Raw genomic sequence first — 23,511 nt, 5'->3', positions numbered from 1 at the left:
TAATAAAAAATTTCAAGGTAAAAAAAACCGTTTAGAAGAAAGCTGAGGCGAGCAGAGATACAATTCTAATTCACGATAAAGCAGCTTGTCATTATTGAGGCTGTCTTAAAAGTCGACAAAAGAAGAAAGGGACAAAAATTAAAAATTTAAGTTTACCTAAAACATAAATAAAAACAACTAAAACTGTTAATGAAATCATTGCATATGTTGACACAATTTTCTTCAGTAAATCAGTGCGAACTGTCAGTATTGTGACTCGGGACTAAAAGATAAGAATACGAAAAGTAAACTTAAAATCCGTAAACCATTAACTGAAAACATTAAATAGGCTCTCTTAGGCGAACGTACCTTCTTGAAAAATTTCAACTAACCTGTCGATTATGAAGCTAAATGATCAAACAAAAAACAAAAAAAACGCGCAAAACTCAACTGCACACAGACTTTTTATATAAAAAAAGATGTCAAGGTCTTCAAAACAAATATTGGCCAATTGATCTGTTTCAACAAAGGCAATACAGACACAATTAGAATACAAATAAAATTGGGAGAATCTGAGAGCAAAGCAAGAGAAAAGCGGAAACATTAGAAGTTAAATTGTCGCACATAGAAAAACTCATTAGAATCCAAAAGACTCTTCAGATCGACAGGAGTTTGAAAAAGTTAAGCGTTGGAACTACTCATTTTGTTGTCCCTTTGCTAGTGTTCTAGAGTGATTAAAATCCATTCTCAAATTTGTATTTTCATTCACATTTAAGATTGGGAAAATTTGAACGGATCTAAAAGAAAAAACAGCATTAACAATTTCGAAACCCCTTGAATTGTAGATAGCAACATGCACAAAAACAACAAACATACAAAAAGAACAACAAACAAAAATTCAACTGGAACTTGAGAGAAAATGCTGTCGAATCCGTAAAGACATACTTTGCCCCTCAAAAATTATTCGATTGCGCCCTCCTCGATTACCAATAATTTTTTGTATTGTGTGACCTCGCATTAATGAGACTAGGTAAAAAGTTGACAAAAAAGAAAAGGGGTTAAAATTATGACATTCTTGTATTTTTCGAAAACAATTATTCTCAAAGTCACGCGAGCCATTAGCTACAAAATGAAAAAATTAAATAGGTCCGTTTATTCATCCGAAAAAAACGCGCTGGAGACCTGAATTTAATCTGAATATGTCTTCCGTTTACAAAGAACATCAAATATAGAAAAAAAAATCAAATTATACTTGTTTTTTTCTCTTAAAAACCGTGTCGAAGCCAATAAATTCATAACAAATCTTGTAAAATTTTTAGATTTTGTACACTTGCTCTTGCTCTTGACGCCAATAATGCCAGATATTACCTGTAAATAACAAGACTAGGTAACAAATACAGAAAAAAGAACAAAAAAGCGAAGTTTAAAATTGTCTAAAATAATTTTAGAGTCTTGAAAGCCATCAGCTATCTTTTCAAATCAGAAAATAGGCTAGCAAAAATCTGCAAAAAATCAATGAGATCTGTCTTTTTCAAGGAAATTTCATACGACTAAAAGACAAGGTGAAAGCGACAGTTAAACACAAAAGTAAAAGAAACTCAATTAAACTTTTGGAGAAAGTGGTGCCAAAGCCGTAAAATCCATAATCTGTACCTTTAAAGATTTTGATTTGTTCAATTTTGCCGTATAATGAACGCCGGTGAAGTGTTACGTGAACTGTCAGTAATGTAAAACTCTGAAAAAACGAGAAAAGGGCGTGAAAGTCAAATGCTTAAAAACATTATCTAAATCTGGTAGTATCAAAGCCAGAAAACCATAACTTAACGCGTAAAACCACACTTAAGATTAATTTTTTTTCAGCCGAAAGAAGAATTCTTTCTTTGTTGACAGCGAGCTATAACTTTCCCACTTTATGAGAAAAATAATGGCAAAGTTCAAAAAGCCAATGCTAATATAAAAATTAAAGAGTTTTAAAAGTCAAAACGACCACAAGGTTTCAAGTAAAAAACCAGATAAAATGATTTGTAACTGCTTAGAAGGCCTATGACCAGTGAGCTTTGATTTGAATTTTTCTGTTCTTTAATTAACATTAAAAAGATCATTTAAAAAAATGATTGATCGAATGATTACGGTCGGATTTATTTTCGGATTGTAACAGTCGAAGATTGGACCAAAATTAAACTTGCTATTGTTTTTCGTCCATTAAGCACACTTAGTTGTTTCGAATATTATAGATTTAGCTAATTTGTTAGTTTAAAAAAATCAAATATAAATGCTGCGTTTTTGATAATCATCAAGAAAAGTTAGCAAAAAGGGCAAAACGTTAATTCCAGAGCACTCTCAATGGAAGTGGAAGTAGAACTAGCCCTCTTTGGAGATTGCAAAAATTGTGTTAGTTGTTTTTCGATGTGTACTTCCGGGAAATTTAGTCAAATTGGACAAAAGACGCTTATTTCGTGCAATTTTTGATGAAAAAGGCTAAATTTTGAAATATTTAGCCCAAATTTTAGCCAGTAAAATTAAATAAAAAAGTCAAGACTTTTTTGTGTCTTTGAAAATCAAATCAACAACACTATTTTCAAAAAGCTTAACTTACTTTAGCAGAATTGACCAAAATTTTAGGCAAAACGTCCGGAAAATGTGAATAAAAATAACGCAGATCAGTCTCAATATTCACAAAAATTTAAACACCGATAATTGGTTCTAGAAAACAAAATTCAAAATTATCTTTTTGATTCAATATTCTACGCTGGACAGGCTTTTTAATGACACCACTCAGAACTCTCTGCTGTGAAAATATCTATCGGTCGAAATTGACTGAAAAAAACCATTTGAGTATATTGTCCCCCCCCCCCCCCCCCCCCAGCAAGAGGGGTAGGAACAATGACGAGATCAATAATGATCTCCTAATTTTTCCAAAAAAATAAAGAATCGAACGTATATAGATTGTTGACGACCTCAATCAGTAAAATAATGCCGAATCTGTTCCAAATCATTCAAATAATAGAGATCCATCTAGACTTCGTATTAATCTAGGAAGATTATCTAGGAAGCAGGTTCTAGGCCAGTATTCTGGAAAATTTTTAAGTTTTTGCTAAAATTAACTTGAAGCCCCTTTTGTTTAAAAAAAAAGAGGATAGTTACAGGAATGGCAACCGATTTTGTAAGATCTCGAAACAAAAGCTTTAACAACACTAACTCATTGTGAAAACAATGAAACATTATTGTGGCTAAGCGTATTGTATTTAAATTTAGCCAAACAAAATGTTTGGGCAAACAAGTTCAAAAAATTGAACATAACTAGTGAAAAATTGAACATAACTAGTGAAAATCAGCTTCAATATTCACCAGAGCAGTGAGCATCATAATTAAAATTGACAATATTTACGGTTAACAATTTGAACTTATTAGCAAAATGACTCAATATTTCAATGAAAAGCATTGAGAAAGCAAACAAAAGTAGAAAAAAATCAGTCGATGTCCTCTAAACTTCAAACTTCGTCCATTCTTTGAAAAAGACCAAATTCTATAAATCGACAAATATATTGATGGGCTGAAACCGTCTGAACAAAAAAAAACCGTTAAACATATTTCCGCTGAAGAGGGTCTGAACGAAAATTAGGATCTTGCTATTATGATGTTGTTTTTGTTGTTCAAACAAAACATCCTGTTCTTATCAAGCTTCTTACATTGTTCTTCAAATAATTCAGCATAATTAGTCACAAAATATGAACATATATTTTTGAAGAAGTATACTTATTCATAGTCATTTTGTATTGTGCAGTAGGCATTAAAACTTGAGAAAGCGATTATCGTTGTGAGGAAATTTTACCCCGAAATCATTATTTTGGGTCCATTCAGAGAATAATGAAAGTGATCTGATTTGTCAAAACTTTGATTCAATACATGTAATTAACACTTCACTCCTGTTTTAATTATTTTCAGAACCTGCTATTGTCTTTTGACAACTATAGCTCAAAAGGCTGGGAAAGGAAAATGAGCTATCATTCCTACCTTTTGTTCATTTGGAAATCGATAGTTAGCGTGCTTAGGAAAAGGGAATTAAGTCAAAATTTTTATAAAGGGGGAAATTCAACAAAATTCCGCTTTTGAAATTGAAATTTCTGTATTTGTCGACAAAACTGTTGGAAAGGAAATGTGGAGAAATCTTAGCTAAATTCTTTTATTTTCTTTTTTCAAAAAAATAACTTAAATTTGTCAAAAAAATCGTCAAATTTAAAAAAACCAATGAAAGCGGGCAAAATTCGACTAAATTTCCTAATCGAAAATGACATTAATATTTGTCTAAAATGTGAGCAAAATTACCTTTATAAAGAAATGTGAAATTGCCTAAGATTTTCTTCACGTGTTGTAAGTGTAAGTTGGGAATAATTAGTGAGCAATCAAATTAATCCCTTATTTTCTACAGAAAGATTTAGATAATTTTACGTTGTCTATCTTTTCCTTGAATTTGTTAAGACCTGATCAGATTTGTAATTCACACCGCGTTCTGGCTGTTATCAATTGAGTTCCTTTTAATCCTCATGAAATCTTTTAATTATTCATATTTTTCTAAAAATCAGGGCTGAAATTTGGACGAATTTACGGTTTTAACGGACAAAAGATTCAACTTTCGAGCTGAAAAGATTGCTATATATTGATTCAATTCATAGAAACTATAATGAGGAAATAGAATAAATATTTTTGTAAAGATCTAAAACAATTTTAAACAGATGATAAGTGATTAACTTTTAACTTTTACTTAATGAGAAGTTTAGATTTTAACTTTAAAAGTTTTAACTTTTACTTAATGAGAAGTTTAGATCTCTTCAGCCTTGCCTGAACATTATTTTTCCCCCGCCCGCGTTTAAAAATTCATAAATTTAAGGCGATGAGCGCATTAAATGTTTAAAAGATTTATCCGAAAATAAAGGGGTGGGGGGTTATTAGCGAAAACAAGATCCTTGGTTGAATAGATCGGTTATCAGTTCACAATTACGTTGTGAAAAACTCATTTTTTAAAAATGGATTAACCCATTTTTAGTTTTGTTGATTTAATCTGCAACATACCCCCCCCCCCCCGATTAGCGGGCATATAATGCCTGCTATTTTTAACAGATTCTTTCTATATAAGGGATAAAAATCTGTAAGTGGTGGGGGGCGGGGTTGAGGGAGGCTGAGAGAATAGATGCAGTTTTATTTTTAAAATAATTAATAATTAATCAGAGTTCTGTTGCGCGTTCTGATGTACTCTCATATGTCTGTTCAAATTTCCAGATTGTGAAAAGCGGAGAAAGCAAATTTGACACGAGTAGGGTTTTTCCCCACTGTGAATACGAACATGTTTCGTTAAAGTCGAACTATCCGAAAACGACTTATTACACATACGACAGCGGTAGGGTCTTGCCCCGGTGTGGGTTCGCATGTGTGTTGTTACCGAAGAACTTTGGCTAAACCTCCGGTCGCATAATTCGCATTTAAACGGTTTTTCGCCGTTATGTGTTCGTAAATGGGCGGTCAAATTCGCGGCTTGTGAGAAAGACTTAGGACAATCACTGCATTTAAAGGGTCGTTCGCCGCTATGGGTTCTTAGATGGGTTTTTAAAGTGCTAGGACGGGCGTATGTTTTCCCACAAATGTGACAAACGTTCGGCTTCGGTGTCAACCGATCGTTGTTTAAAAACAAGTTGCGGTTCGCATCACTATGGAAAGTTAGGGTTTCCAAATTTGACAAATTTCCAGCTGTCGCAGTTCCATAACTTGGCAACGCCAGATATCCATTGGGTGAAATTGTTTGTTCCCCGAAATTAACCGTCGAGTTATTACTTAACTGGTTGTAATAACTTTGATTTTTGAGCAATGAATCGTACGTATAAGGGTACTTGTACAAATCTCGAGTGCTATAGGACGAAATGTACGAATTCTGTGATCCGGCTATTTGGTTTTGGGGGGTTAAAGCTGGTAATAGTCGCGGAGTCTTGTCGAAAGGGTTGATAGATGGCGTGGGGAATGAATATTGTAAGTTTGGGGGTTCAAAATTATGATTTTGAACTAAACTCGAACTTGAAACTTGATTGAAATCCGGACTTCTGATCAGAGCTTGAGCTGAAAAATTGCGGGTCGCCAACGATGAAGTTGAGTTTGAACTTGAAGACACGCTATTAGTCAAAGTTGTTGATGGACTGCTATTACACAATAGGTTGTTGTTCTGATTCGGTGTTTGGTATTCGTTCACATGTTGGGCTAAGTTGGGGGGTATGTTTGCACCAGAAGGGGTTGTTGGGTGTGGGTGTGGGTGGAGGGTTGTTTGTTTGAGGGATAAGAGGACGTCGCCTATTTCTGGGTTGTGTGTTTGTGTTGGTCGGATTATCGACAGCTCACTAAAATTGGAAAAATCGCGTTATCTTTATTTTAGCTTTTTGAATTAATACGAGGAGACACTTGTCAAATAAGCTGAATGCGCTGGAAATTGTCTCATAAATGCGCTGATTAAGCCAGATTTTGAAATTTCAGCTGTTTTCAGCGCAAGTGTAATCACATTGTTAGGAGCTTTTGTGGACTGTGTTATCGATAATTGGATACATTTTTAATTTCAATTGTTTTTTATGAATTTTTTAATTACTTCATTTGACAATCAATGCTATGAGAAACTCATCGGAACACGTTCGGTGTTTTGATTCACATTAGAAATTTTCGACATTTGAGCCGCTTAAAGTAGAAAATCATTATGAAATGTACCAGTTGTTACATATGTGAGATCGGGGGGGGGGGGGGGGGCAAATTGAGTAATATTGAAAATATCTTTGTGGCTACATAGCGAGTTATATTTCCGATATATTGACAGGTAAAATTTACAAAGAATAGTTCATAGCCTGAATATACAATCAATAAGAGTGTTTTTAATGTCCTGTTTTCATTGATTAAAAGTGATAGTTATGATACTTATCTAACAATTATAAACTAGTGTTCTACATAACTAGGAGTGGTTAATTAGACATTAAAAGGTGAGAAAAACAGCTGGGTTATTGAATAGTTATAAAAGTTATAAATGTAGATCTAATTACTCTCCCCGTGGGGTGTGTTGTTGGGTTTATCAGAAGGAGGTCAAAACGGAATCTAGGCGAAAGGTATTGTTACAAAAAATATTGAAATAATCAGTAGAATATGAATGTAAATTTATAGATAAGCTTAGATCAACCGGCCCAACTACTTGACCGCATAAAAATAGAAACTTTGCTATAAATTATCTAAAAGCGCTTACTGGCTACCACAGAAGACTGTCCCCAGAATAGTAGGCCAAGGCCATTTATGAGAAAATGAAAATAAAGCTAGAATGCTACGCTGTATCAACAAAATGTTGAATCAATGTGTCAATTTGAGAAACATTTCTAACACAAAAAATATCTTTTCTTTATAAAAATTTTTAGCATAAAAAACTATCGAATCTTTTTGCCAGTAAGGTAGAGAAAGATTAATAGAGGAATTCTATCACTGAATAAAAAAACTTCCGGTTGTTTTGGCTAGAATTTTTCTATTTCAGCTTTTTTCAACGTGGGTTGTCTAATTACAACAATCTTGCAAGATGAACTTTGCGCCTCGACTAGGGTTTTCACAGACACCAAAGTGGCGTTATTTTCCCAATGATTGATCAAAACGGAAAGTGATTTCATAGACGTGATGAAAAAGTGCTAAAATCAGACATTATTTCTTTTTTCAACAAATCAGTGTTCTATTATAATATCCCAAAAATATGTGAAAAAGTGGACAATTGTGTCTTTTTTTGTTTATGATGAGTAAAAGCGATCAAACTTGACATGCAGAAATCAAAGTATTTAAAGGACCGAATTACTGTTTAATAACTAACTGATGCATTATAATTGATTGAAACGCAGATAAAATTTTTTGAGAAAAAATTGCACTATTCCAAATTAAAGTCATTTCTTGAACAAATTTTTGTTGATGATATACTTGATTGTTTTGAAAGTAGTTGGAAGCAATCTTGGTTGAAAATCTTTAGCTGATAAATTTTATTCAAACTTGAGTTTTTCAGATATTATAAATTGATGCAGCTTTTTCGAAGAGAACTATTACAGTCTATTTTTCCCAAAACTGAAGTATGGCTGGAGTTGAGCAAACATTAATCAAATCATTTATTGATTTTTTGGCACTTGACTTTCTCAGAAATTGACTAAAAGGGGAGAATTGTATAGTGAAATATGGAGAAAAAGCAGCTGTTCTGATCCTTAAAAATTTGAGTATTTTACTTTTCATATCAAACACATTGCTCTGATGGAGTAAAATTTGTCTCACCTGAAAGTTGCACTGCAGTTTGACGGTGAAAAAGTGGGAAAAGAGTACGGATGAAAATGCTGATTTCTCCCGTTTATTCCAATGGCAGCAGGAATTATTGCGTCGAAAGTCCCACCCAGACTCGAACCCACGCCTGCGGGTCCCAAACCCAGTTGCGAACTTGCTATCGTGGGTTGCACGGCTGTAACTTCTTGCGGCGCCGCGCTTGTGATTTGACTTGCACCTGTGTTTAAGTAGCTCCCTGGGCTTGTCGTGCTGTTGCTACCTGGCGAGTAATTTTGGGAAAAATTTACGGGCAATTGCGAACTTGTAGAGTTGTTATTTTGGGATGCAAATTGGGGAATTTGTTTCACACGATCGGAGCCAATGTTTAAAGAATGCCCATAAAGGTTGGCAGCGTTCCTTAAATGGTCAGTAGGGGAGTTGCTATTGCTATGGTGTCGCACGTGATCGAATTCGTTTGATATCAGATTTGGACAATCTTGGGCTATCGTTTGACCCCGTTTTTCAACCATATTCCCCGAAAGTTGCCAGGAATTCCCACCGTTTTGAAATGCTGGAAAATGACCAGTTTGAGCCATTGAAAACGCTAATTATAATGAGAACTAGAAGAAATGTATCGTCAAAGTTAAATTTTTTTTGAGATTTCTTGAAGAAAACTTTAAAATTTTTTAGGGAAGTCTTGAAATTTTGTTTAAAATTTTTCTGCTCAAGTAAATAAGTTAGTATTTTTAAATGTCCACTGAAATGAAATTAATTGTCTAGGAGAGGTGTGGACTATTAATTCCAAGTTAAGATAACTTTCAATACCCAATTACCTCAATTATAGCCTACCCTAACTGATCATAACCATTCTTCGATTCCTATTGGTCAAGCCCACTCCACATCAGCCAATCAGATTTGAGATGAATTTCTTCGCCCAGTATTTCCCATGCTTCCTGTTCAAATCGAAGCCCTACCCCTCAACTGTTAATTAGAGATCTCAATAATTTTCTCACTTTTTCGCCCAGTCTAATGCACAGCGGGCAAATTTGTGCAGCTTCCTATCCGAAATGTGAACACCTTTATCAATTTTAAGAAGCCCTCAGCTTTGAAAAAGTTTCAGGAAATCGATGGGAAAATTTAAAAAGTGAATATTTTAAACATACAAGCCAGTTTTATAAATAAACATCAAACCAATAAATGATCTTTTACGTATACTACACACGCTCGAAAAATAAAATCATTCAAAACTATTTTCAGATTCAAAATATAAAAATTATTATGAAGGAAAATTTCAAGCAATTTTGCTCGCACGTTTGCCCAATAACCACGATTCCCGATTATCCTCCCCTCCCTCCTCCCCCCCCCCCCCCCCCCCCCCCAAAAAAAAAAACTATTCCGTTCCAGATGATAAATTTCAAAAACAAGATTATCTACTAAAGCAAAAAAATTCGAATTTGTGCACTATTCCGTAAAATAGAACAGGAATTAATCATGTTTAATTCTTAACATTAATGATATTTATGATAATTATTTGGATCATTAATTATAATGTTAATTGACCGGCGAAAAAACAGGAAATTATCGATATTAACATTAAACTTTTAAGATAATGGGCCGCAGGGAGGTTGTAGGCGATGGGCGGGTAGGCGGGGCTGGGTTTACAGTGAGCTTCAAAGTTTTGTATTCAAATCTCATATAGAAATTTAAATCAACTTGTCATTAAGGAATCATTAATCAGTTATTAATCACTTCTCGGACTTGGACTCAATAGAATGCTGTCAAGAATAACCGAAACTGTCTCGCTGTCATCTGAACTATTGCCGTCCGATTCGGCTAAATCTTTTTCGGCTCTTTGAACTCGCGCGATTGTTGGTTTACCACTTTCGATCCTTTCCGAGTTTTCATTTTGACCTTCAATTTGAAGTTCGTTTTCGGCTAAAACTGTTTCGGCTAAACTCACTTCGGCCAAGCTACTGGTTCCATATAATGTAGTTCCGGCTAAGCTAGTTTCAGTGACGTTTTTTTCACCGCTTTTAGCTTCTGCCCTGGGTATTTCGCTTTCATTTTCTTGGGTTTTATACTTTTTAAGCAAGTTTCGATTCCGTAACATTTCCATTTTTTGTTCAATTTTTCTCTCCAATTTGCTAATCGTGTTGAATTTTTTAATTTGGGAATCACGCTGTCTGATTTTAGCTCTCGCTTCCCAGAATTCTGGGTTCAAAAGGGTCGTGTAGAATAAGAGAACAACGGATAAAACCACCAAAGTTAGCCCATTCCCAATTTGGAAAATTAATTCCCGACTTTGCATTCCTTGTGCACAAAATAAAAAGGTCATTTGAATTGTGGGTATTACCACTAATTCGCCTTTAACAGTATACATTATTTGTTTCCGCAAACATTTTCTCATGTTTTTCAGTTTTCGCAATTTTAGAACAACAGTTACCAGACAAGAAATATTGCCTATGAAAATTGGGACCCTGGGGGCGTAAAAAACGGGCCAGAAATTACCCATAGCAATATAGCACCCCGTTCCTTTTCCATAACGATCCTCAAAAAGGAGATAAAACAAAACCGATATAACAGCCGGGTAACCCCAAGAAATTATATTAAAAATCATAAATCGAAGCAAAACTTTGCCGACTATAAACTTTTTAACCCGATTCAGGAGATATAAGCCGACGCAGAAATTCCAGCAAAATGCCATCAACATACAATTTTGTAAAATAAAAGCTGTTAATTTGCATAAAATTGGAACGTCCTTCCGTTCGACGCCTACTAAGTAAACAAGTTGGAAAAAAATAACGGTTTGAACCAGTAAATAATGCACTTTATTTTGTTCATTTGTCATAACTCGATCAACGTTTAACTGAAACATAAAATTGACGATGTTAATAACTAAAGCAACGTTGCTACCTATGTATGAAATAATTCGATATTCGCTCGGAACAAAAGCGTCCATTTTATTTTCGTTTACTAAACTGTTAATCGCAAACATAGTCGTATGACTGCAGCGACAAAAAGTCTGACTCGGGTTTGACAATTCGTTCACGACTTCGCAACCCTCTTCTGACCAAATTCCTAGCGAGTTTTCACCATTTGGGGGTTGATAAAAAACGCAAATTGACTTAACATGCATTTCGTAAAATTCGCCCTCGTTTTCGTCGCGTTTCGTGTCCTTTTCGCTGTCGCGTTGGTTCAGTTTGAACTCGACTGGAATGCTTTTGTAAAACTGGTCAACTTCTAGATAAACTTGTAATAACCCGCTGTTTATAGACTGTGCCTCGTGGTATTGTTCGTATTGGTCTTTTCGGACGGTCCGATGAGAGTCCGGTTTCGTTTGCTGTGGATCTTTTAAATGAAATGTTTCCTTTCTCAATAGGAAATTTGAAAAAATGATGACGCGAGTAATGCCAAAATACTTTAAAACTATGATCCAGAAACCTGTCGAAAGAATCAATTAAGTGGGGAAATTTTGTCAGGCATTTTCCAGAAATCAATAAGAAACTTAATGTTTCACTTTTTCCAAAAATCAAAATTTACTGTTTTCTCAGCAAAATCTAACTTGTTTCACAAATGTGCAAATAGGCAGGCACCTTTTCCAGACAACTTGCATTGCCGGAATTGTAAAACAATAGATTCTGTCGCAAATTTAACAGGAAAACTGTTAATAAATTGACAGGCCAGGGAAACTGCAAAAAAAACAGTCAATCAACATGTACATAACTTGAACATGTGTTATCCAACCATTTACCACACGTTTCTATCAAAAAAATTCACAAATAAGTTAAAATTTTTATGGAAGGATAATTTTATTCAGTTTGATTTTCTTGCCACGGTTTCAAAGAATTAACAAAAAATTCATAGTTTTGCTGTTTAGCTGAGACGCAAATTGATAGTTAGAAAGCATTTACTTACTCTCGTTTTTATTCTCTGTTTGACTGTAATTTTTTTTACATAAATAAAAAGCTAGTCAGTTTTGTAAACAACAATTGCAAAAACCTAACCGAAAATTCCAGAGATACAACGTAAATTTGTTCACATCAGAGCATCGCAATAAAAATCAAAAAAAGAAACGAAACAACGAATTCAAAAGTTTCCTAAGCAAAACCACCATTTGAAAATGAAACGGAATCTCAAAAAATATATATGACTGTTTTCATCAAGAATTCATAAAAAGCTAACTAAATTTTATAACAGTTTCGTCACGCTCTAAACCACCAAAATACATGAAGACCGTTAGTGCGGCAACAGGAAGAAATGAAGCAAAGTTTAAAGTTTTTCTTAAAAATTGATCGAACTTTTGATTTCACTTTACATTTTTTTTTCAAATTAAATCAAAAAATATACTCAAACTAACGCCCTATTTTGCTTGGAGAAAGTACAGTTCTGGCCTGGCAATAGGAAACCAGAACTGACGGAAAAAGTATTCTCTTGCAAAAAATTTCTATTTGACGTTTGAGAGGAAGGAGAGGCGCAAATATCTTCCTAATTATTTCAAATATTTCAGTATGTTTTTAAAGTAATCTGGAGAGAGATGCCTGAAATATTGTTTTAGCTAATAATTATTAAATTGAGCACAGAGCCAGAAACATCTTTTAATCAGAATTCTTGTATCAAGAATATTTAACAGTGAATTAGCTTACTTTTTATGAATTATGACAAGAATTGCCGAAGATTGTGGAATAACAATTACCTAAGGGTCTTTTTCAGCAGAAGAGTAGCTAAAAGATCAAAACTATTGAATTGCTCCCCCTACGTTGCTCTAAAAATTAAGAAATTATTTTAAAGGGAAAAATGGATTCATGTCTTCGTAATTCCTTGAGCCATTAAATAGCAACAGTGCATTTTTACGGGTAAATTTACTCGTGTTTGTCACTTGTAGTGCCGGTTTTTGGGCAAGCGTGGGCCACAGTAACAAGATCTTTTTTCAATCGTGTCCATACGTCTCTTCGCCATTCTCCAAGCGTAACTGTTTTCGACGGCGCAGTATCTAATAACTTTGATTGTATCAATTAGAGCGAAAAGAAAGAAAGCGCCTAATGATGATCAATTTCACAAGAAGCATGAAGTCTGAGTTGGCTCTCAAGTTATTACTAACAAAATTCGAGCACTGAAAATTTAGGCTAATTATTTGTTCAAAATAGTGGACAGTGGTTGCGTTTACATGTGAAAATTAGTAACAAATTTAATGCTTTTTTTGCGCATATCCACGCTTATGGCAACACCACTTTTCATCGATTGTAAATAAAAGTAATTTAAATTGAAAGTTGGCGATGATCTATTGCCACTGGTTTCACAAAATGCCAAACAAGCTCAAAAACAACGGAATGCGCTTTTACTACGTAATGACATTGCTAATGCGAAACTATTCGTATCGGCTGGTTTAACAGCGAAAAAGGAAACATTCCTTTTGGGTAATAAATTGAATCGGTAAATAACACAACCAGTGTCGAACTCTGGGTATCAACCGATAAAATTTCTTGCAATGTTGTGTTCTTGATAAAAACTGCATTTATAATCCCTTTAGTTAGTCCGTTTTCTGTTTCTTCACTTACCAAGATGTTTTCAAAATCGTTTAAATTCAAATTGATCGCGTGAATCGCAATCGGCCCTAAATTTTCGTAAATCCGGTCGCCAGTTCTGTATTGTCGAGCAATATGACTCGAAAAGTCCAAAATTGCTTGATGAATAAATCGTTTTTCTTCAAAACTAAATCGTGAAGAAACGTCAATTCGTGTCATCTCGTTAGCCAATAAGAAACCGGCATTTCTGACTTTTGCTATTCGTTTCTGAATGACAGAATAACCAGCTGTGTGGTGATAAACAGTTTGAACTCGTGAAGCATATGTTAAAGTTTTAGATACCTCTACAATTTCTGAAGTGGTCAGTCGGCCGAAATAGGAGTTAAGCCGAACCCTGTCAATCGCAACTGCCATCATTTCAGCAGTGACATCTTCGTAAATTTGAGGCATCGAGTTAATAGCGTCTTCCAAAACCTAAACGAAGAGAAATTGAAGGAGAATAAAATGAAGTTCATAGAATGAAAAAAGTGAAAATTTTAAGGGAAGCGGAACCTAGCTGATAGTAAAAAGATCCTCCTCCCCGATTCTAGCCCCACCTCGTGCTCGCTTTGAACACAGAGTATTGCCCCAGTGATCCAAGAATTATAATCTTGAAAGAATCTTGCAAGCAGTCTTGCAAGGGAATCTATACTTTTTGCAAGCATGCTGAATCCGCTGATCACTAGGGTGGTTTTATTAACTTTGGCTGCATGCCGAAAAACGCAGTTTCCTACCAAGTTCAAAAAAATTCTCAAAAACAAGAGTACAAACTGAATAGGCTATTTAAAGTTGAGTTCACAGGTGGACAAGATAGATCTGATGATAGATTTAGATTCTTGGTTTGAAATTTGAGATGAAACACTCCTCAAAATTTTGCTGTGTAATATGCGGCTAGGTGAAATTTTATCAAATTCCCAATTTCCCAAAGCGCCAAAATACCCAATGCCATAAAACACAATAATAATAATAATAATACCCAGGTCTAGACCTCGACTCATGAAAAGACAATGCTCGACAAAAATGTGCTGTGAAAAGACCATACTGCACTCATTTGAGCTATGAAAAGACTTTAGCTGGACTTTAAGGCATTCTGGACTTTAGCTCGACTCAGATTTTTTGCAAAAGACTTTAGCTGGACCCTAAATTTTACAAAAGACTTTGGCTTGACCCAAAGTTTGTGCTGGACTGAAGCTCGACACAATGTTTGCAAACAAAGTCGAGTTAAAGTCTTTTCATGGGTCCATCATTAGTCTTTTCATGGGTCCATCATTAGTCTTTTCATGGGTCCATCATTAGACTTTTCATAAGTCTGTTTTTCTGCCATTAACGTTTTGCGTGCAATATTGCATATAACGTAGTCAGCATATGTGATCATGCACCTTTTACGATTCAAAAGAACCATAAATACCTCAAAAACCTGCATTATTTTTGAAAAAAAATAGCTAATAATTTTGGTAAGGAAAACAAACTGAATAGCGCCGAAATTTTTTCATGGCTAATGGGACTAGGACCAATATTCTTAAGCTAGCTGGTTTCATTGAATCAAGTAATGTGGTAATATACTCGATCTGAAAAAACTCTTTAACTTAAGAATTGACAAAATTCTTAAGGCTTTTGGCAGATTTCCAACTGATTCTTAAGTTGGACTGCTCTGGTGCAAAACTATTTAGTCTTGCTCCGGTTCTGCTTCTGTATGTACAGAAGCAGGAAACAAATAAAAAACTTGAATATTTAAAAAAACAGACTTATGAAAAGACTAATGGTGGACCCATGAAAAGACCTTAACTCGACTTTGCTGGTTATTAAAAGACTAATGCTGGACCCATGAAAAGACCTTAGCTGGACTTTCTTCGTTATGAAAAGACTTTAGCTCCACCCATGAAAAGATATTAGCTCGACTTTTACTAGGAACCTCGACCGTGTAATTATAGTCAATATTGGCCCCCCCCTACTAGACTTTTAAAGTATTTTCATAAGTCGAGGTCTAGGCCTGGGTAATACTCTTCAAAAACTAGGTTCAATAGAGATTTTGAAATGAACTCTTGACAAAGAGAAGCCAGGTGAATTTGCGACGCTGATTGTTGTACTAAATAATTTTCCCCCTTTTCTCATCATTTCTTCTCGAATTAGAAAAAGATGGAAAGATCCCTGTGATCATGAGAGATCAAGGAAATAAATCTTTTCTCGCCTATCTAGTCACAAGCTACAATAACAGCTAACTCGCACATTTATTGTATGTAGTATCTCGGCTCATAACATGATGCCCACACAGTTATGTGCTGTTTTTGCACGGTTTCGGTTTAAAAAAAACCCAACGGGAAAACCCCCCACTTAATTTTAGATAGGAAATAAACCCCCACGAAAATAAACCCCCACTTGACATTTAACGAGCTGCGCATTTAGCGCGTTTGGCCATGCATCGCGGGCCATGGCCATGCCTAAGCGGCCCGCGTGACTTGATATGAAACTATCACAACCGATCAAATCATCACGACCAAAACTCAAATTTAAAATGCTGGTTTATTTCCGCGGGGGTTCATGTCCTGTCCAAAAATTATGCGGGGGTTTATTTCTTAGAGCCTTAAACAATTCTGCAGGCATTGCTATATTGCAACTCGTAACATGCTAAAGAGGGGGAGTGGTAAATTTGCCCTAGCTCGATAAAAATGTGGAAAACACATCTTCTTTACCTTCAGCGCCGGTCGAAGTCTAACCACCGTCCGATCAAATGACGAAGGCAGCACTTCAATAGTTGACGTCATAACAACAGAACCGTTTAAGGAAGTGTAAGAACAAGCGCAGCTACTGAACGAATTCGGAATTCCCTCCGATTTCCGGAAAACAGCTCCGAGAACTCCGGAATTCGCTCTAACGTCTGGAAGTGTGTTATCCTTGGTCAATGTCATTTCGGTACAACTTGGAACCAAATTTGTAATTATTATCGGAAATGCGTACAACGAACATTCGAGCGTTAAAGTTGCCCGATCAAAATTGGCCGAAATTTCACTCAGCGACTCTGTAAACGAGCTTAATTGGGTTTTACGAACACCGAACCCGTTAAAAACGCCTAAAGAGCAATTACCTCCGAGTTCTGCCCCATAGACCATAAATTCCGATTCGTACAAAAAGGTTGCGGGGTCTATAGTTTTTGCTTCGTACGTTTTCCAGGCAATCGCTTTTTCACATCGCAAACTAAACTCTGGCATCGGGGGTCCGGTGACAGTTACGCGACCAACATAACTCCGAGCATTTATTGAATAGGTAATTTCAGACTGAAATTCAGCTTCTAGTCCGAAAAAGGTAACTTTCTTTGAAAACTTTTCCTGGCCCGAAACTGTGTCCTTAGCAACGCACACATAAGTTGCAGAATGTTCAGGTTTTATGTTTATGAAGTAAAGACTTGTAACTCGGTTGAAAGTTTCGCAAGAGCTGTCTCCGAATGTTGGGTCGTATTCTGTTGACATTTTGATGTAGATGTCATTTTCAACGTCAATGTCCGACAAAGTTTCTGTACCGTTGTTGTCAATGACTGAAATAGTGCTGCTACTGTATTTAATAAACCAATTTAATTGTCAAAATTTAACAAATTTTTATTTCGTTAATATTTGACAAATGTGGATGGGCAATTTTTAGACACTTGAGAGAAGTTTTTAACTTGGTTAGGTTATGAAACTCTTGGTTTCATTAAAAATAATAACAATATCAGTTTATGGGTTTTATTGGTTTCTCTCAAAATTGGATCTTAGCCTTGCAACGGACCTGTTAAAAAGTTGTGAGAAAATGTGATAGTTTTTAACCGGACAATTGTTTTTTTAGGTATTGCTGTAATGTAGTAGTGACACAATAATTGGTCGCAACAAATAGATGGACTGATAAATGCATGAAAAATAGTTTCTTTGATCCTGTTTTGATTTAAATGATTACTGCTACTTTACGGGCAACGCAGCCCTTAATTTTTTAAAAAAAAGTAGCAGAAGTTGTACTTCAACTTCAATTTCGACTTCATTTTTTTTGAAAACGTTTCTCTTTATTGAACAAATTTAATATTTCTAACTTCTGAGCTTTTGACAGTATTTTTTTTTTACCTTTTTGCCACTTGACCTCTGGAAATGGGTACCCCCACGACTTGCAGAAGAAAAACCCAGCTGAGTTGTAGTTGCCCACCCCTCTCAGTTCGCCCTGTTCGTCCGAACGGACATCTGAGATGACCGAAGTCTGCTGCACCTCGTGTGAAATATTCACCTGTTCACGAGGGGCTATTTGGATCAATGCTGTAGGTTGACTTGGGTCAGGGTCTGCAGTTGTGTCGTGGGGTCCAGCGCCGCAAGTGATTTGAGACCCGAATGGGATTTGAGATACATCATCGTATGAGATCTCAATTGTCTCACCCGACCGAACGCTTGAAACAACCACAGTAGGAATGTATTCAAATTTCACTATTGAAGGTACAAAAATGTGCCTAATCACACATAAGCTTAGGCATATTAAGTTCCCATCTCTTTTGCCCAAAAATTTATCAAGATTTTTAGGATAATAAACTGTATACAGAGAGCAAGATGTATATAAATTTTGCAAACTAACATGCAATAAGGGTAAAACAAATATTAAAAGCATTGATTGACTGCAAAATGAATTGCCAATCAGGTCAACATGCTAACTCCAGGCCATGGCGGTCTGCCTTGATCACAAGAGCTTATTAGGTGTGACTGATGAAGCCAATTAAGTGTTGAATGGGTTGGGAACCCTAGCCTGATAATGACTGCATTAACTTGTCTCTGGAGGTTGGTACGAACGATAAGTGAGTAAAATAAATCTTACAGTTGTCTGCAGTCGTTTTCGAACTTGCCGTGGTTTGAATGAAACCTCTCGTACAACCTCTAGTACAAATGAAACCTCTCAAATATAATCTTATTTCCCCCATGTCAAATATTACCAAGCATAGTTGTTTTTCACATAAATTTGCACGCAGCTTCTTGTGAAGTCGGCATAGACCTAATCCTAAATTAATAAAAGCCAGAATATATTCAATATAACGTGAAAAATAGCTTCGAGTTAGTGCTAATATTCTCTTAGAATTGATCAGACTAGGTCAACTGAATCAAAACTTACAAGAAAGAGAAAGCAGAAAGAAGAAGCAGAAAGGCTAGAGAGTTATAGCTGAGATTAAAAAGTATTTTGTTTTTGATGTTACTGGATTAATTCCGGGGGCCCAACATTAATAAAAATTTTTGCGGAAGAGACTTTTGACACTTTTGACTTTAAAGTGATTCAAGTTCAAAATTTTCACTAAGGAGAAATGTATCAAATTTTTCTGTTTCAGATGGCCTTGATTGGTTACTGACTACGAAATTGAAATCACAATATATAAAATATATCGAAACTTATATATTTCAGCATTTTCCTATCTCAATTAAACTTCTTTGAGGTTTCCAAAAAAGACGATTAAGTGCTACTCTTCGAAATGAAACAGTTGTCTGCTGGTTGTTGTGAGTTTGGTGCTGTAACAAACCAACTGTGCTATTAGCCAAAACCATATACAGCGAAAAATTTAGATCTTAGAAGACTCGAACCTACTTCCTACGAAACAGCGTCCAGGCATTTCACTGCTGCACCTAAGTTCTGCAGATGTATCAACTTTGTTAGCTTGACATACCACAAGCTGGATTACTACACTCAATTCTCGGAAACTTTACATCATCAGCTCAATAAACTTTTGTCAACTGGTGACCTAATTCAAGACCGAATCTGCTACCTTTAGAAACACTTTCCTTCAGGCAAATAAAGTCAACTAGCCAACAAAATTGAGTAAATATGATTCGAAAAATGCCTTCGATCAGAAAAGGCAAAAAACTCAACGGTAACTCCGGCTGTCACTAAACGGTTTTCATCAAATAAGCGCAGAATATGATCGCTGTAGAAGAGCACTTCCAAAAATTTAATTATTGCAAAATCTCTGCTGGATTTTTTTTCCTAATCCAGAAATGGTTGATTTGGAAACAGGAAACACTTTGTTCGGGTTTTGCTAGATAATAACAAGGAAATCATCTATCTTTAGGTTTTTTGCTAGTTTCGTTGGTATTTGCAGTCTCTAACGAACGCTTGCTAGCATTGCTATGTTAGGTTTTCAGAGGTAGAAGAAAATGGTTATTTGAACTTAAAGTAGAAACCGTCAATATGTTAGGTTTCAAAACCTAAAAACTTACAATAAAACGTCTTGAAACATTCATTTTCCTAGGATGATAGCAAAACGCAGTGATTCTGAGCAAATGAACTGGTTCTATATTCATAAACAACAAGCATGTCTGCTAAAGTCGAAAACTAATTTTAAGAAATTTCAAAATAGTCAATGAGTTATCAAGCAATTTTCTATAAGTTTGCACCATCTTCTGAAAAAAAGTTTTGGTATAATTGGAACTGAATTTTCTGGAATGAAAGCGCTATCGTAACGTTCGCCCTAATATATATGAAAACATGACCGGAAAAGACATCACACGCAAAAATTGAGGATTTCTTACAATTCAAACCACTATAAAAAGTTTTTTAGAAACTAACATACAGATTGTTTTTGCTCCATCATCCGACATACCAAACATATTTCTTAAGTTGAAAATACACGATAATGACGAAATCAAACCTTTTGAAGTTTTCTTAGAGACCGAAGATTTCGTAATTTCCGAAGCTTTGGTCGTTTTTGTTCGGTTTTCTGAATTAGGGTTGGCCTAAACAAAATGACTTTTAGAATCACCTGTAGTAGGAAGAATGAGTGACAGCAGCTGGATCGGCTGAGTTAGCATTATGTCCAATGCACTTCAAGTCCCACACTTTGCTGCCGACTATTTTCACTGCAACAAATACAAAAACATGAACACATTTCTGAACAAAGCAAGATGCAATTTGCATTTGCAACGCTGAAAACTGATTTTAAAAAATGTAACATACAAAACGCATTTTTCACAAATATGAAAATGAAAAAATAAATAAAATTATTAATGGCAGAAAATGACTAAAGATGTTTCATTTTTTTTTGGGGGGGGGGTTGTGTAGATATTTTAAATACAGCTTACCTGAAAACTGTTTTTCAATTCCATTGCGTACGTCTTCATACAAACATTCGTTAGGACCCACAAGTGAGTAGAACCTTCCATATTCAAACGAACACAACACTGCCGAAGGACCATCCACCCCACAGTCACGTGACCCAAAGGTCAAATCCGAAGAGGTCACACAGCCGAAGGAGGTCGGAGAGGTCACATACAACACGTGTTTGTCTTCCACTTCCAGAAGAACCGTTTCCAGAATTCTGGTCGAGTTTTGATGTTTCCGGTCAAGATTGTAGTTCTGAACGAGTTGGGTAACTTCCATCTCAGACATAGCCTTGCCTCCTAAAAATTGGACATGAAGACTTGCCAAGAATTAACATCACCCCCACCCCCTCTGTATTTTAACACTATATATTTCACCCCAAGAACATTTTACCCAGCAAACTTTTCAAGCCAAAACCTACAACTCTCGGTACCCGGACTGAACGGCAAGTCAACATCAGTACTGGGCACGTCAAATTGCAAGTCTTTTTTATCAGTACTGATTCAGAGCTATGATCATGTCACTTTTTATACTTGTTAGTCTAAATGCAAGTCTTGGCCAAGACTTGGTACGTCTAAAATACGTCAAAATTAGCCGAAAAAAAAACGTCAAAAATGGCCGAAAAAACGTCCAAAATAGGTCCAAAAAACGTCAAAACTTTTGCCCAGTCCCTACATATCTTCTTTGCTATATGTATCGCATTATATAAGAAATTGAAACCGGGGTGAAGCCATAATCAATTCACACCTTTATTAAATATATTTTATATATAAAGGTTTATAAATCATTATAATAGAATAAATTATGCAGGGCCAAAGTCTACCGAAGGAGGCCAGTTCTTGAAATAGTTCTAAAAATTATTTTCTCACCTGTAATAGCACAGAGCGTGTCAGCTGATGAGATGATACTTTCAGTGTCGCTCACTCCCGCAGCCGCCCAAAATCTCTTGGCTGATACGAATTTGCCCTCCCTTTCCAGAAACATCTGAGGCAAAATAGCCCCAGGGTCACTGCGAGAGTAGGTGATGGTTCTGGACGCGCTAATAGTTTTCTCGTCGCTTTCTTCAAACGTACACGTGTATTTACCGATGTCTGAGTAGAGAGACATGTTTCATAGCTCCTCAGGGCTGATTTGAAAAGAGCTTGAAATCAATTAGGAATCCTATACAATGTATTAATGGATAGGATGGTAAAAGAAGTGGGTCGGTCACTGGGGGGGGGGGGGGGTGTCGGATACCCAGACTAAAAGTTTTAAACAAGGAATAATAATATTCTTTAGACCAGACTTTCCACGCCACCGAGTAGACAAATTTGGGTTGCACACTGAGGTTAAACACTAACTTGGACTGCTCACTTAGGTTAGACTTACTTGGGTCGAGCCACCGGAACGAAAATCAGCTTGAGTTTAGCGCCGAAGACAGAAACAGATCAAGTTTTTTTTTAAAAATGAATATATAGAGGACCACTGGGTTTGTACAGTGAAGATCGAGACCTGCTTGTATGGCACAGTGAAATCAGACATCAACCAGAACTGCGCAACGAGAATAAAGACCCCATATGGGCTAGAACAAACATAGGTCGAGGGTATAGAACATGGGTTATGCACTGAAGGCATAGGAGACCCAATTCGGCTGCGCACTGATGGTAGGGGCTACGTGGAATGCGTAATGAGGATAGGCGCTTTCTTGGGCCTGGCGATGAGAGCAGATTGCCTCTTGCGTCACGCACAGAGGGTGGAGAAAGACTTTGTTTGCGCACTGAATTTAGAGAACTACTTGGGTATCCCACTGAGGATATAGATGAACTTGGATAGTGTAATTGGGGAAGAGACCGGCTTGAACTGCAAACTGAAGGCAGAGACTCGCTTTAGTTGCGCAGAAGAGCAAACAGATTAGGCGGTAGAAGAGACAAGGCGGCTCGTTAATGTGCGTTCGCACATGATGTTCCGACCCGAGCTCATCTACATTTTTGACTTAATTGTCAACCAAATGAAGAGATAACAAAAATAGATGTTTGAATTTTAAAAAAAATGCTACATATTAAGTTAATTAAACACACTAAATTCTGCCTCGATGAAAAAGCAATCATAGCTTTCATTCATGTGACATCAATAACTCATCACAATAAGTCGTATAGCAAAGAAAAAAACATCAAAACCACGAAATTTTTGAGAAAACCCATAGTATCAAAGGCAAAAAATTCTACAGCTTTCAACAGAAGGCATTTAATACGCTAAATTATGCCTAGATGATGTGACGACTAGGATGTTTGTCATTCAAAATTTATCAATAAGACATTACAACAAGTCATTGACTATGAAAACAACAACAAAAACAGGCAAAATCCAAAAGTTCGGTAGAAAATTGAGAGAAGAAAGTGTCAAAGCTATTTAAACCATAAGCTTTTTTCTCTGAAAACTTTTTCAGCGATCCATTGAATGTCTTCACTAAGCCAATGGGAGCTATCAATATTAGGATAATGTAATACGATTTCAAAAGGAACCAAAATTACTAAAAAAATCCAAAAATTATAAAAATTATGAAAACTCGTGCACCGAAGTAAAAAAAACCAATAGTTAGAAGACAAAACCGCTA

The 23,511-nt window shown here is 35.8% G+C and overlaps 2 protein-coding genes across 2 annotated transcripts in view; both read right to left on the bottom strand.

Annotated features, from left to right (window-relative positions):
• Positions 1-8,697: 8,697 nt before the first annotated feature.
• LOC142349922 (uncharacterized) overlaps positions 8,698-23,511 on the bottom strand; it is a 30,224-nt gene continuing 15,410 nt past the window's right edge. Inside the window, exons 4-10 of the mRNA XM_075401777.1 lie at positions 21,788-22,009; positions 20,900-21,217; positions 20,581-20,677; positions 17,921-18,234; positions 16,526-17,364; positions 14,139-14,270; positions 8,698-8,845 (exon numbers count right to left, since the gene is read on the bottom strand). Coding sequence (XP_075257892.1) covers positions 8,777-8,845; positions 14,139-14,270; positions 16,526-17,364; positions 17,921-18,234; positions 20,581-20,677; positions 20,900-21,217; positions 21,788-22,009 — 1,991 coding nt within the window. The 3' untranslated portion in view covers positions 8,698-8,776. The remainder of the gene's footprint in view (positions 8,846-14,138; positions 14,271-16,525; positions 17,365-17,920; positions 18,235-20,580; positions 20,678-20,899; positions 21,218-21,787; positions 22,010-23,511) is intronic.
• On the bottom strand, positions 9,896-11,662 carry LOC142349262 (adhesion G-protein coupled receptor D1-like). Its single transcript, XM_075400705.1, has one exon. The coding sequence runs from the start codon at positions 11,408-11,410 to the stop codon at positions 10,016-10,018; it is 1,395 nt and encodes a 464-aa protein (XP_075256820.1). The 5' UTR covers positions 11,411-11,662; the 3' UTR covers positions 9,896-10,015.

This window comes from Convolutriloba macropyga, chromosome 11 (assembly GCF_964194025.1).
Source record: "Convolutriloba macropyga chromosome 11, txConMacr16.3, whole genome shotgun sequence".
NCBI lineage: Eukaryota > Metazoa > Xenacoelomorpha > Acoela > Convolutidae > Convolutriloba > Convolutriloba macropyga.
The sequence above is the reverse complement of the archived record's forward strand: the minus strand, read 5'-3'. Positions and strand labels throughout refer to the sequence as shown.

Coding starts and splice junctions, on each gene's coding strand:
- LOC142349262 (XM_075400705.1), bottom strand. CDS start 11,410: ATGCATGTTAAGTCAATTTGCGTTTTTTATCAACCCCCAAATGGTGAA.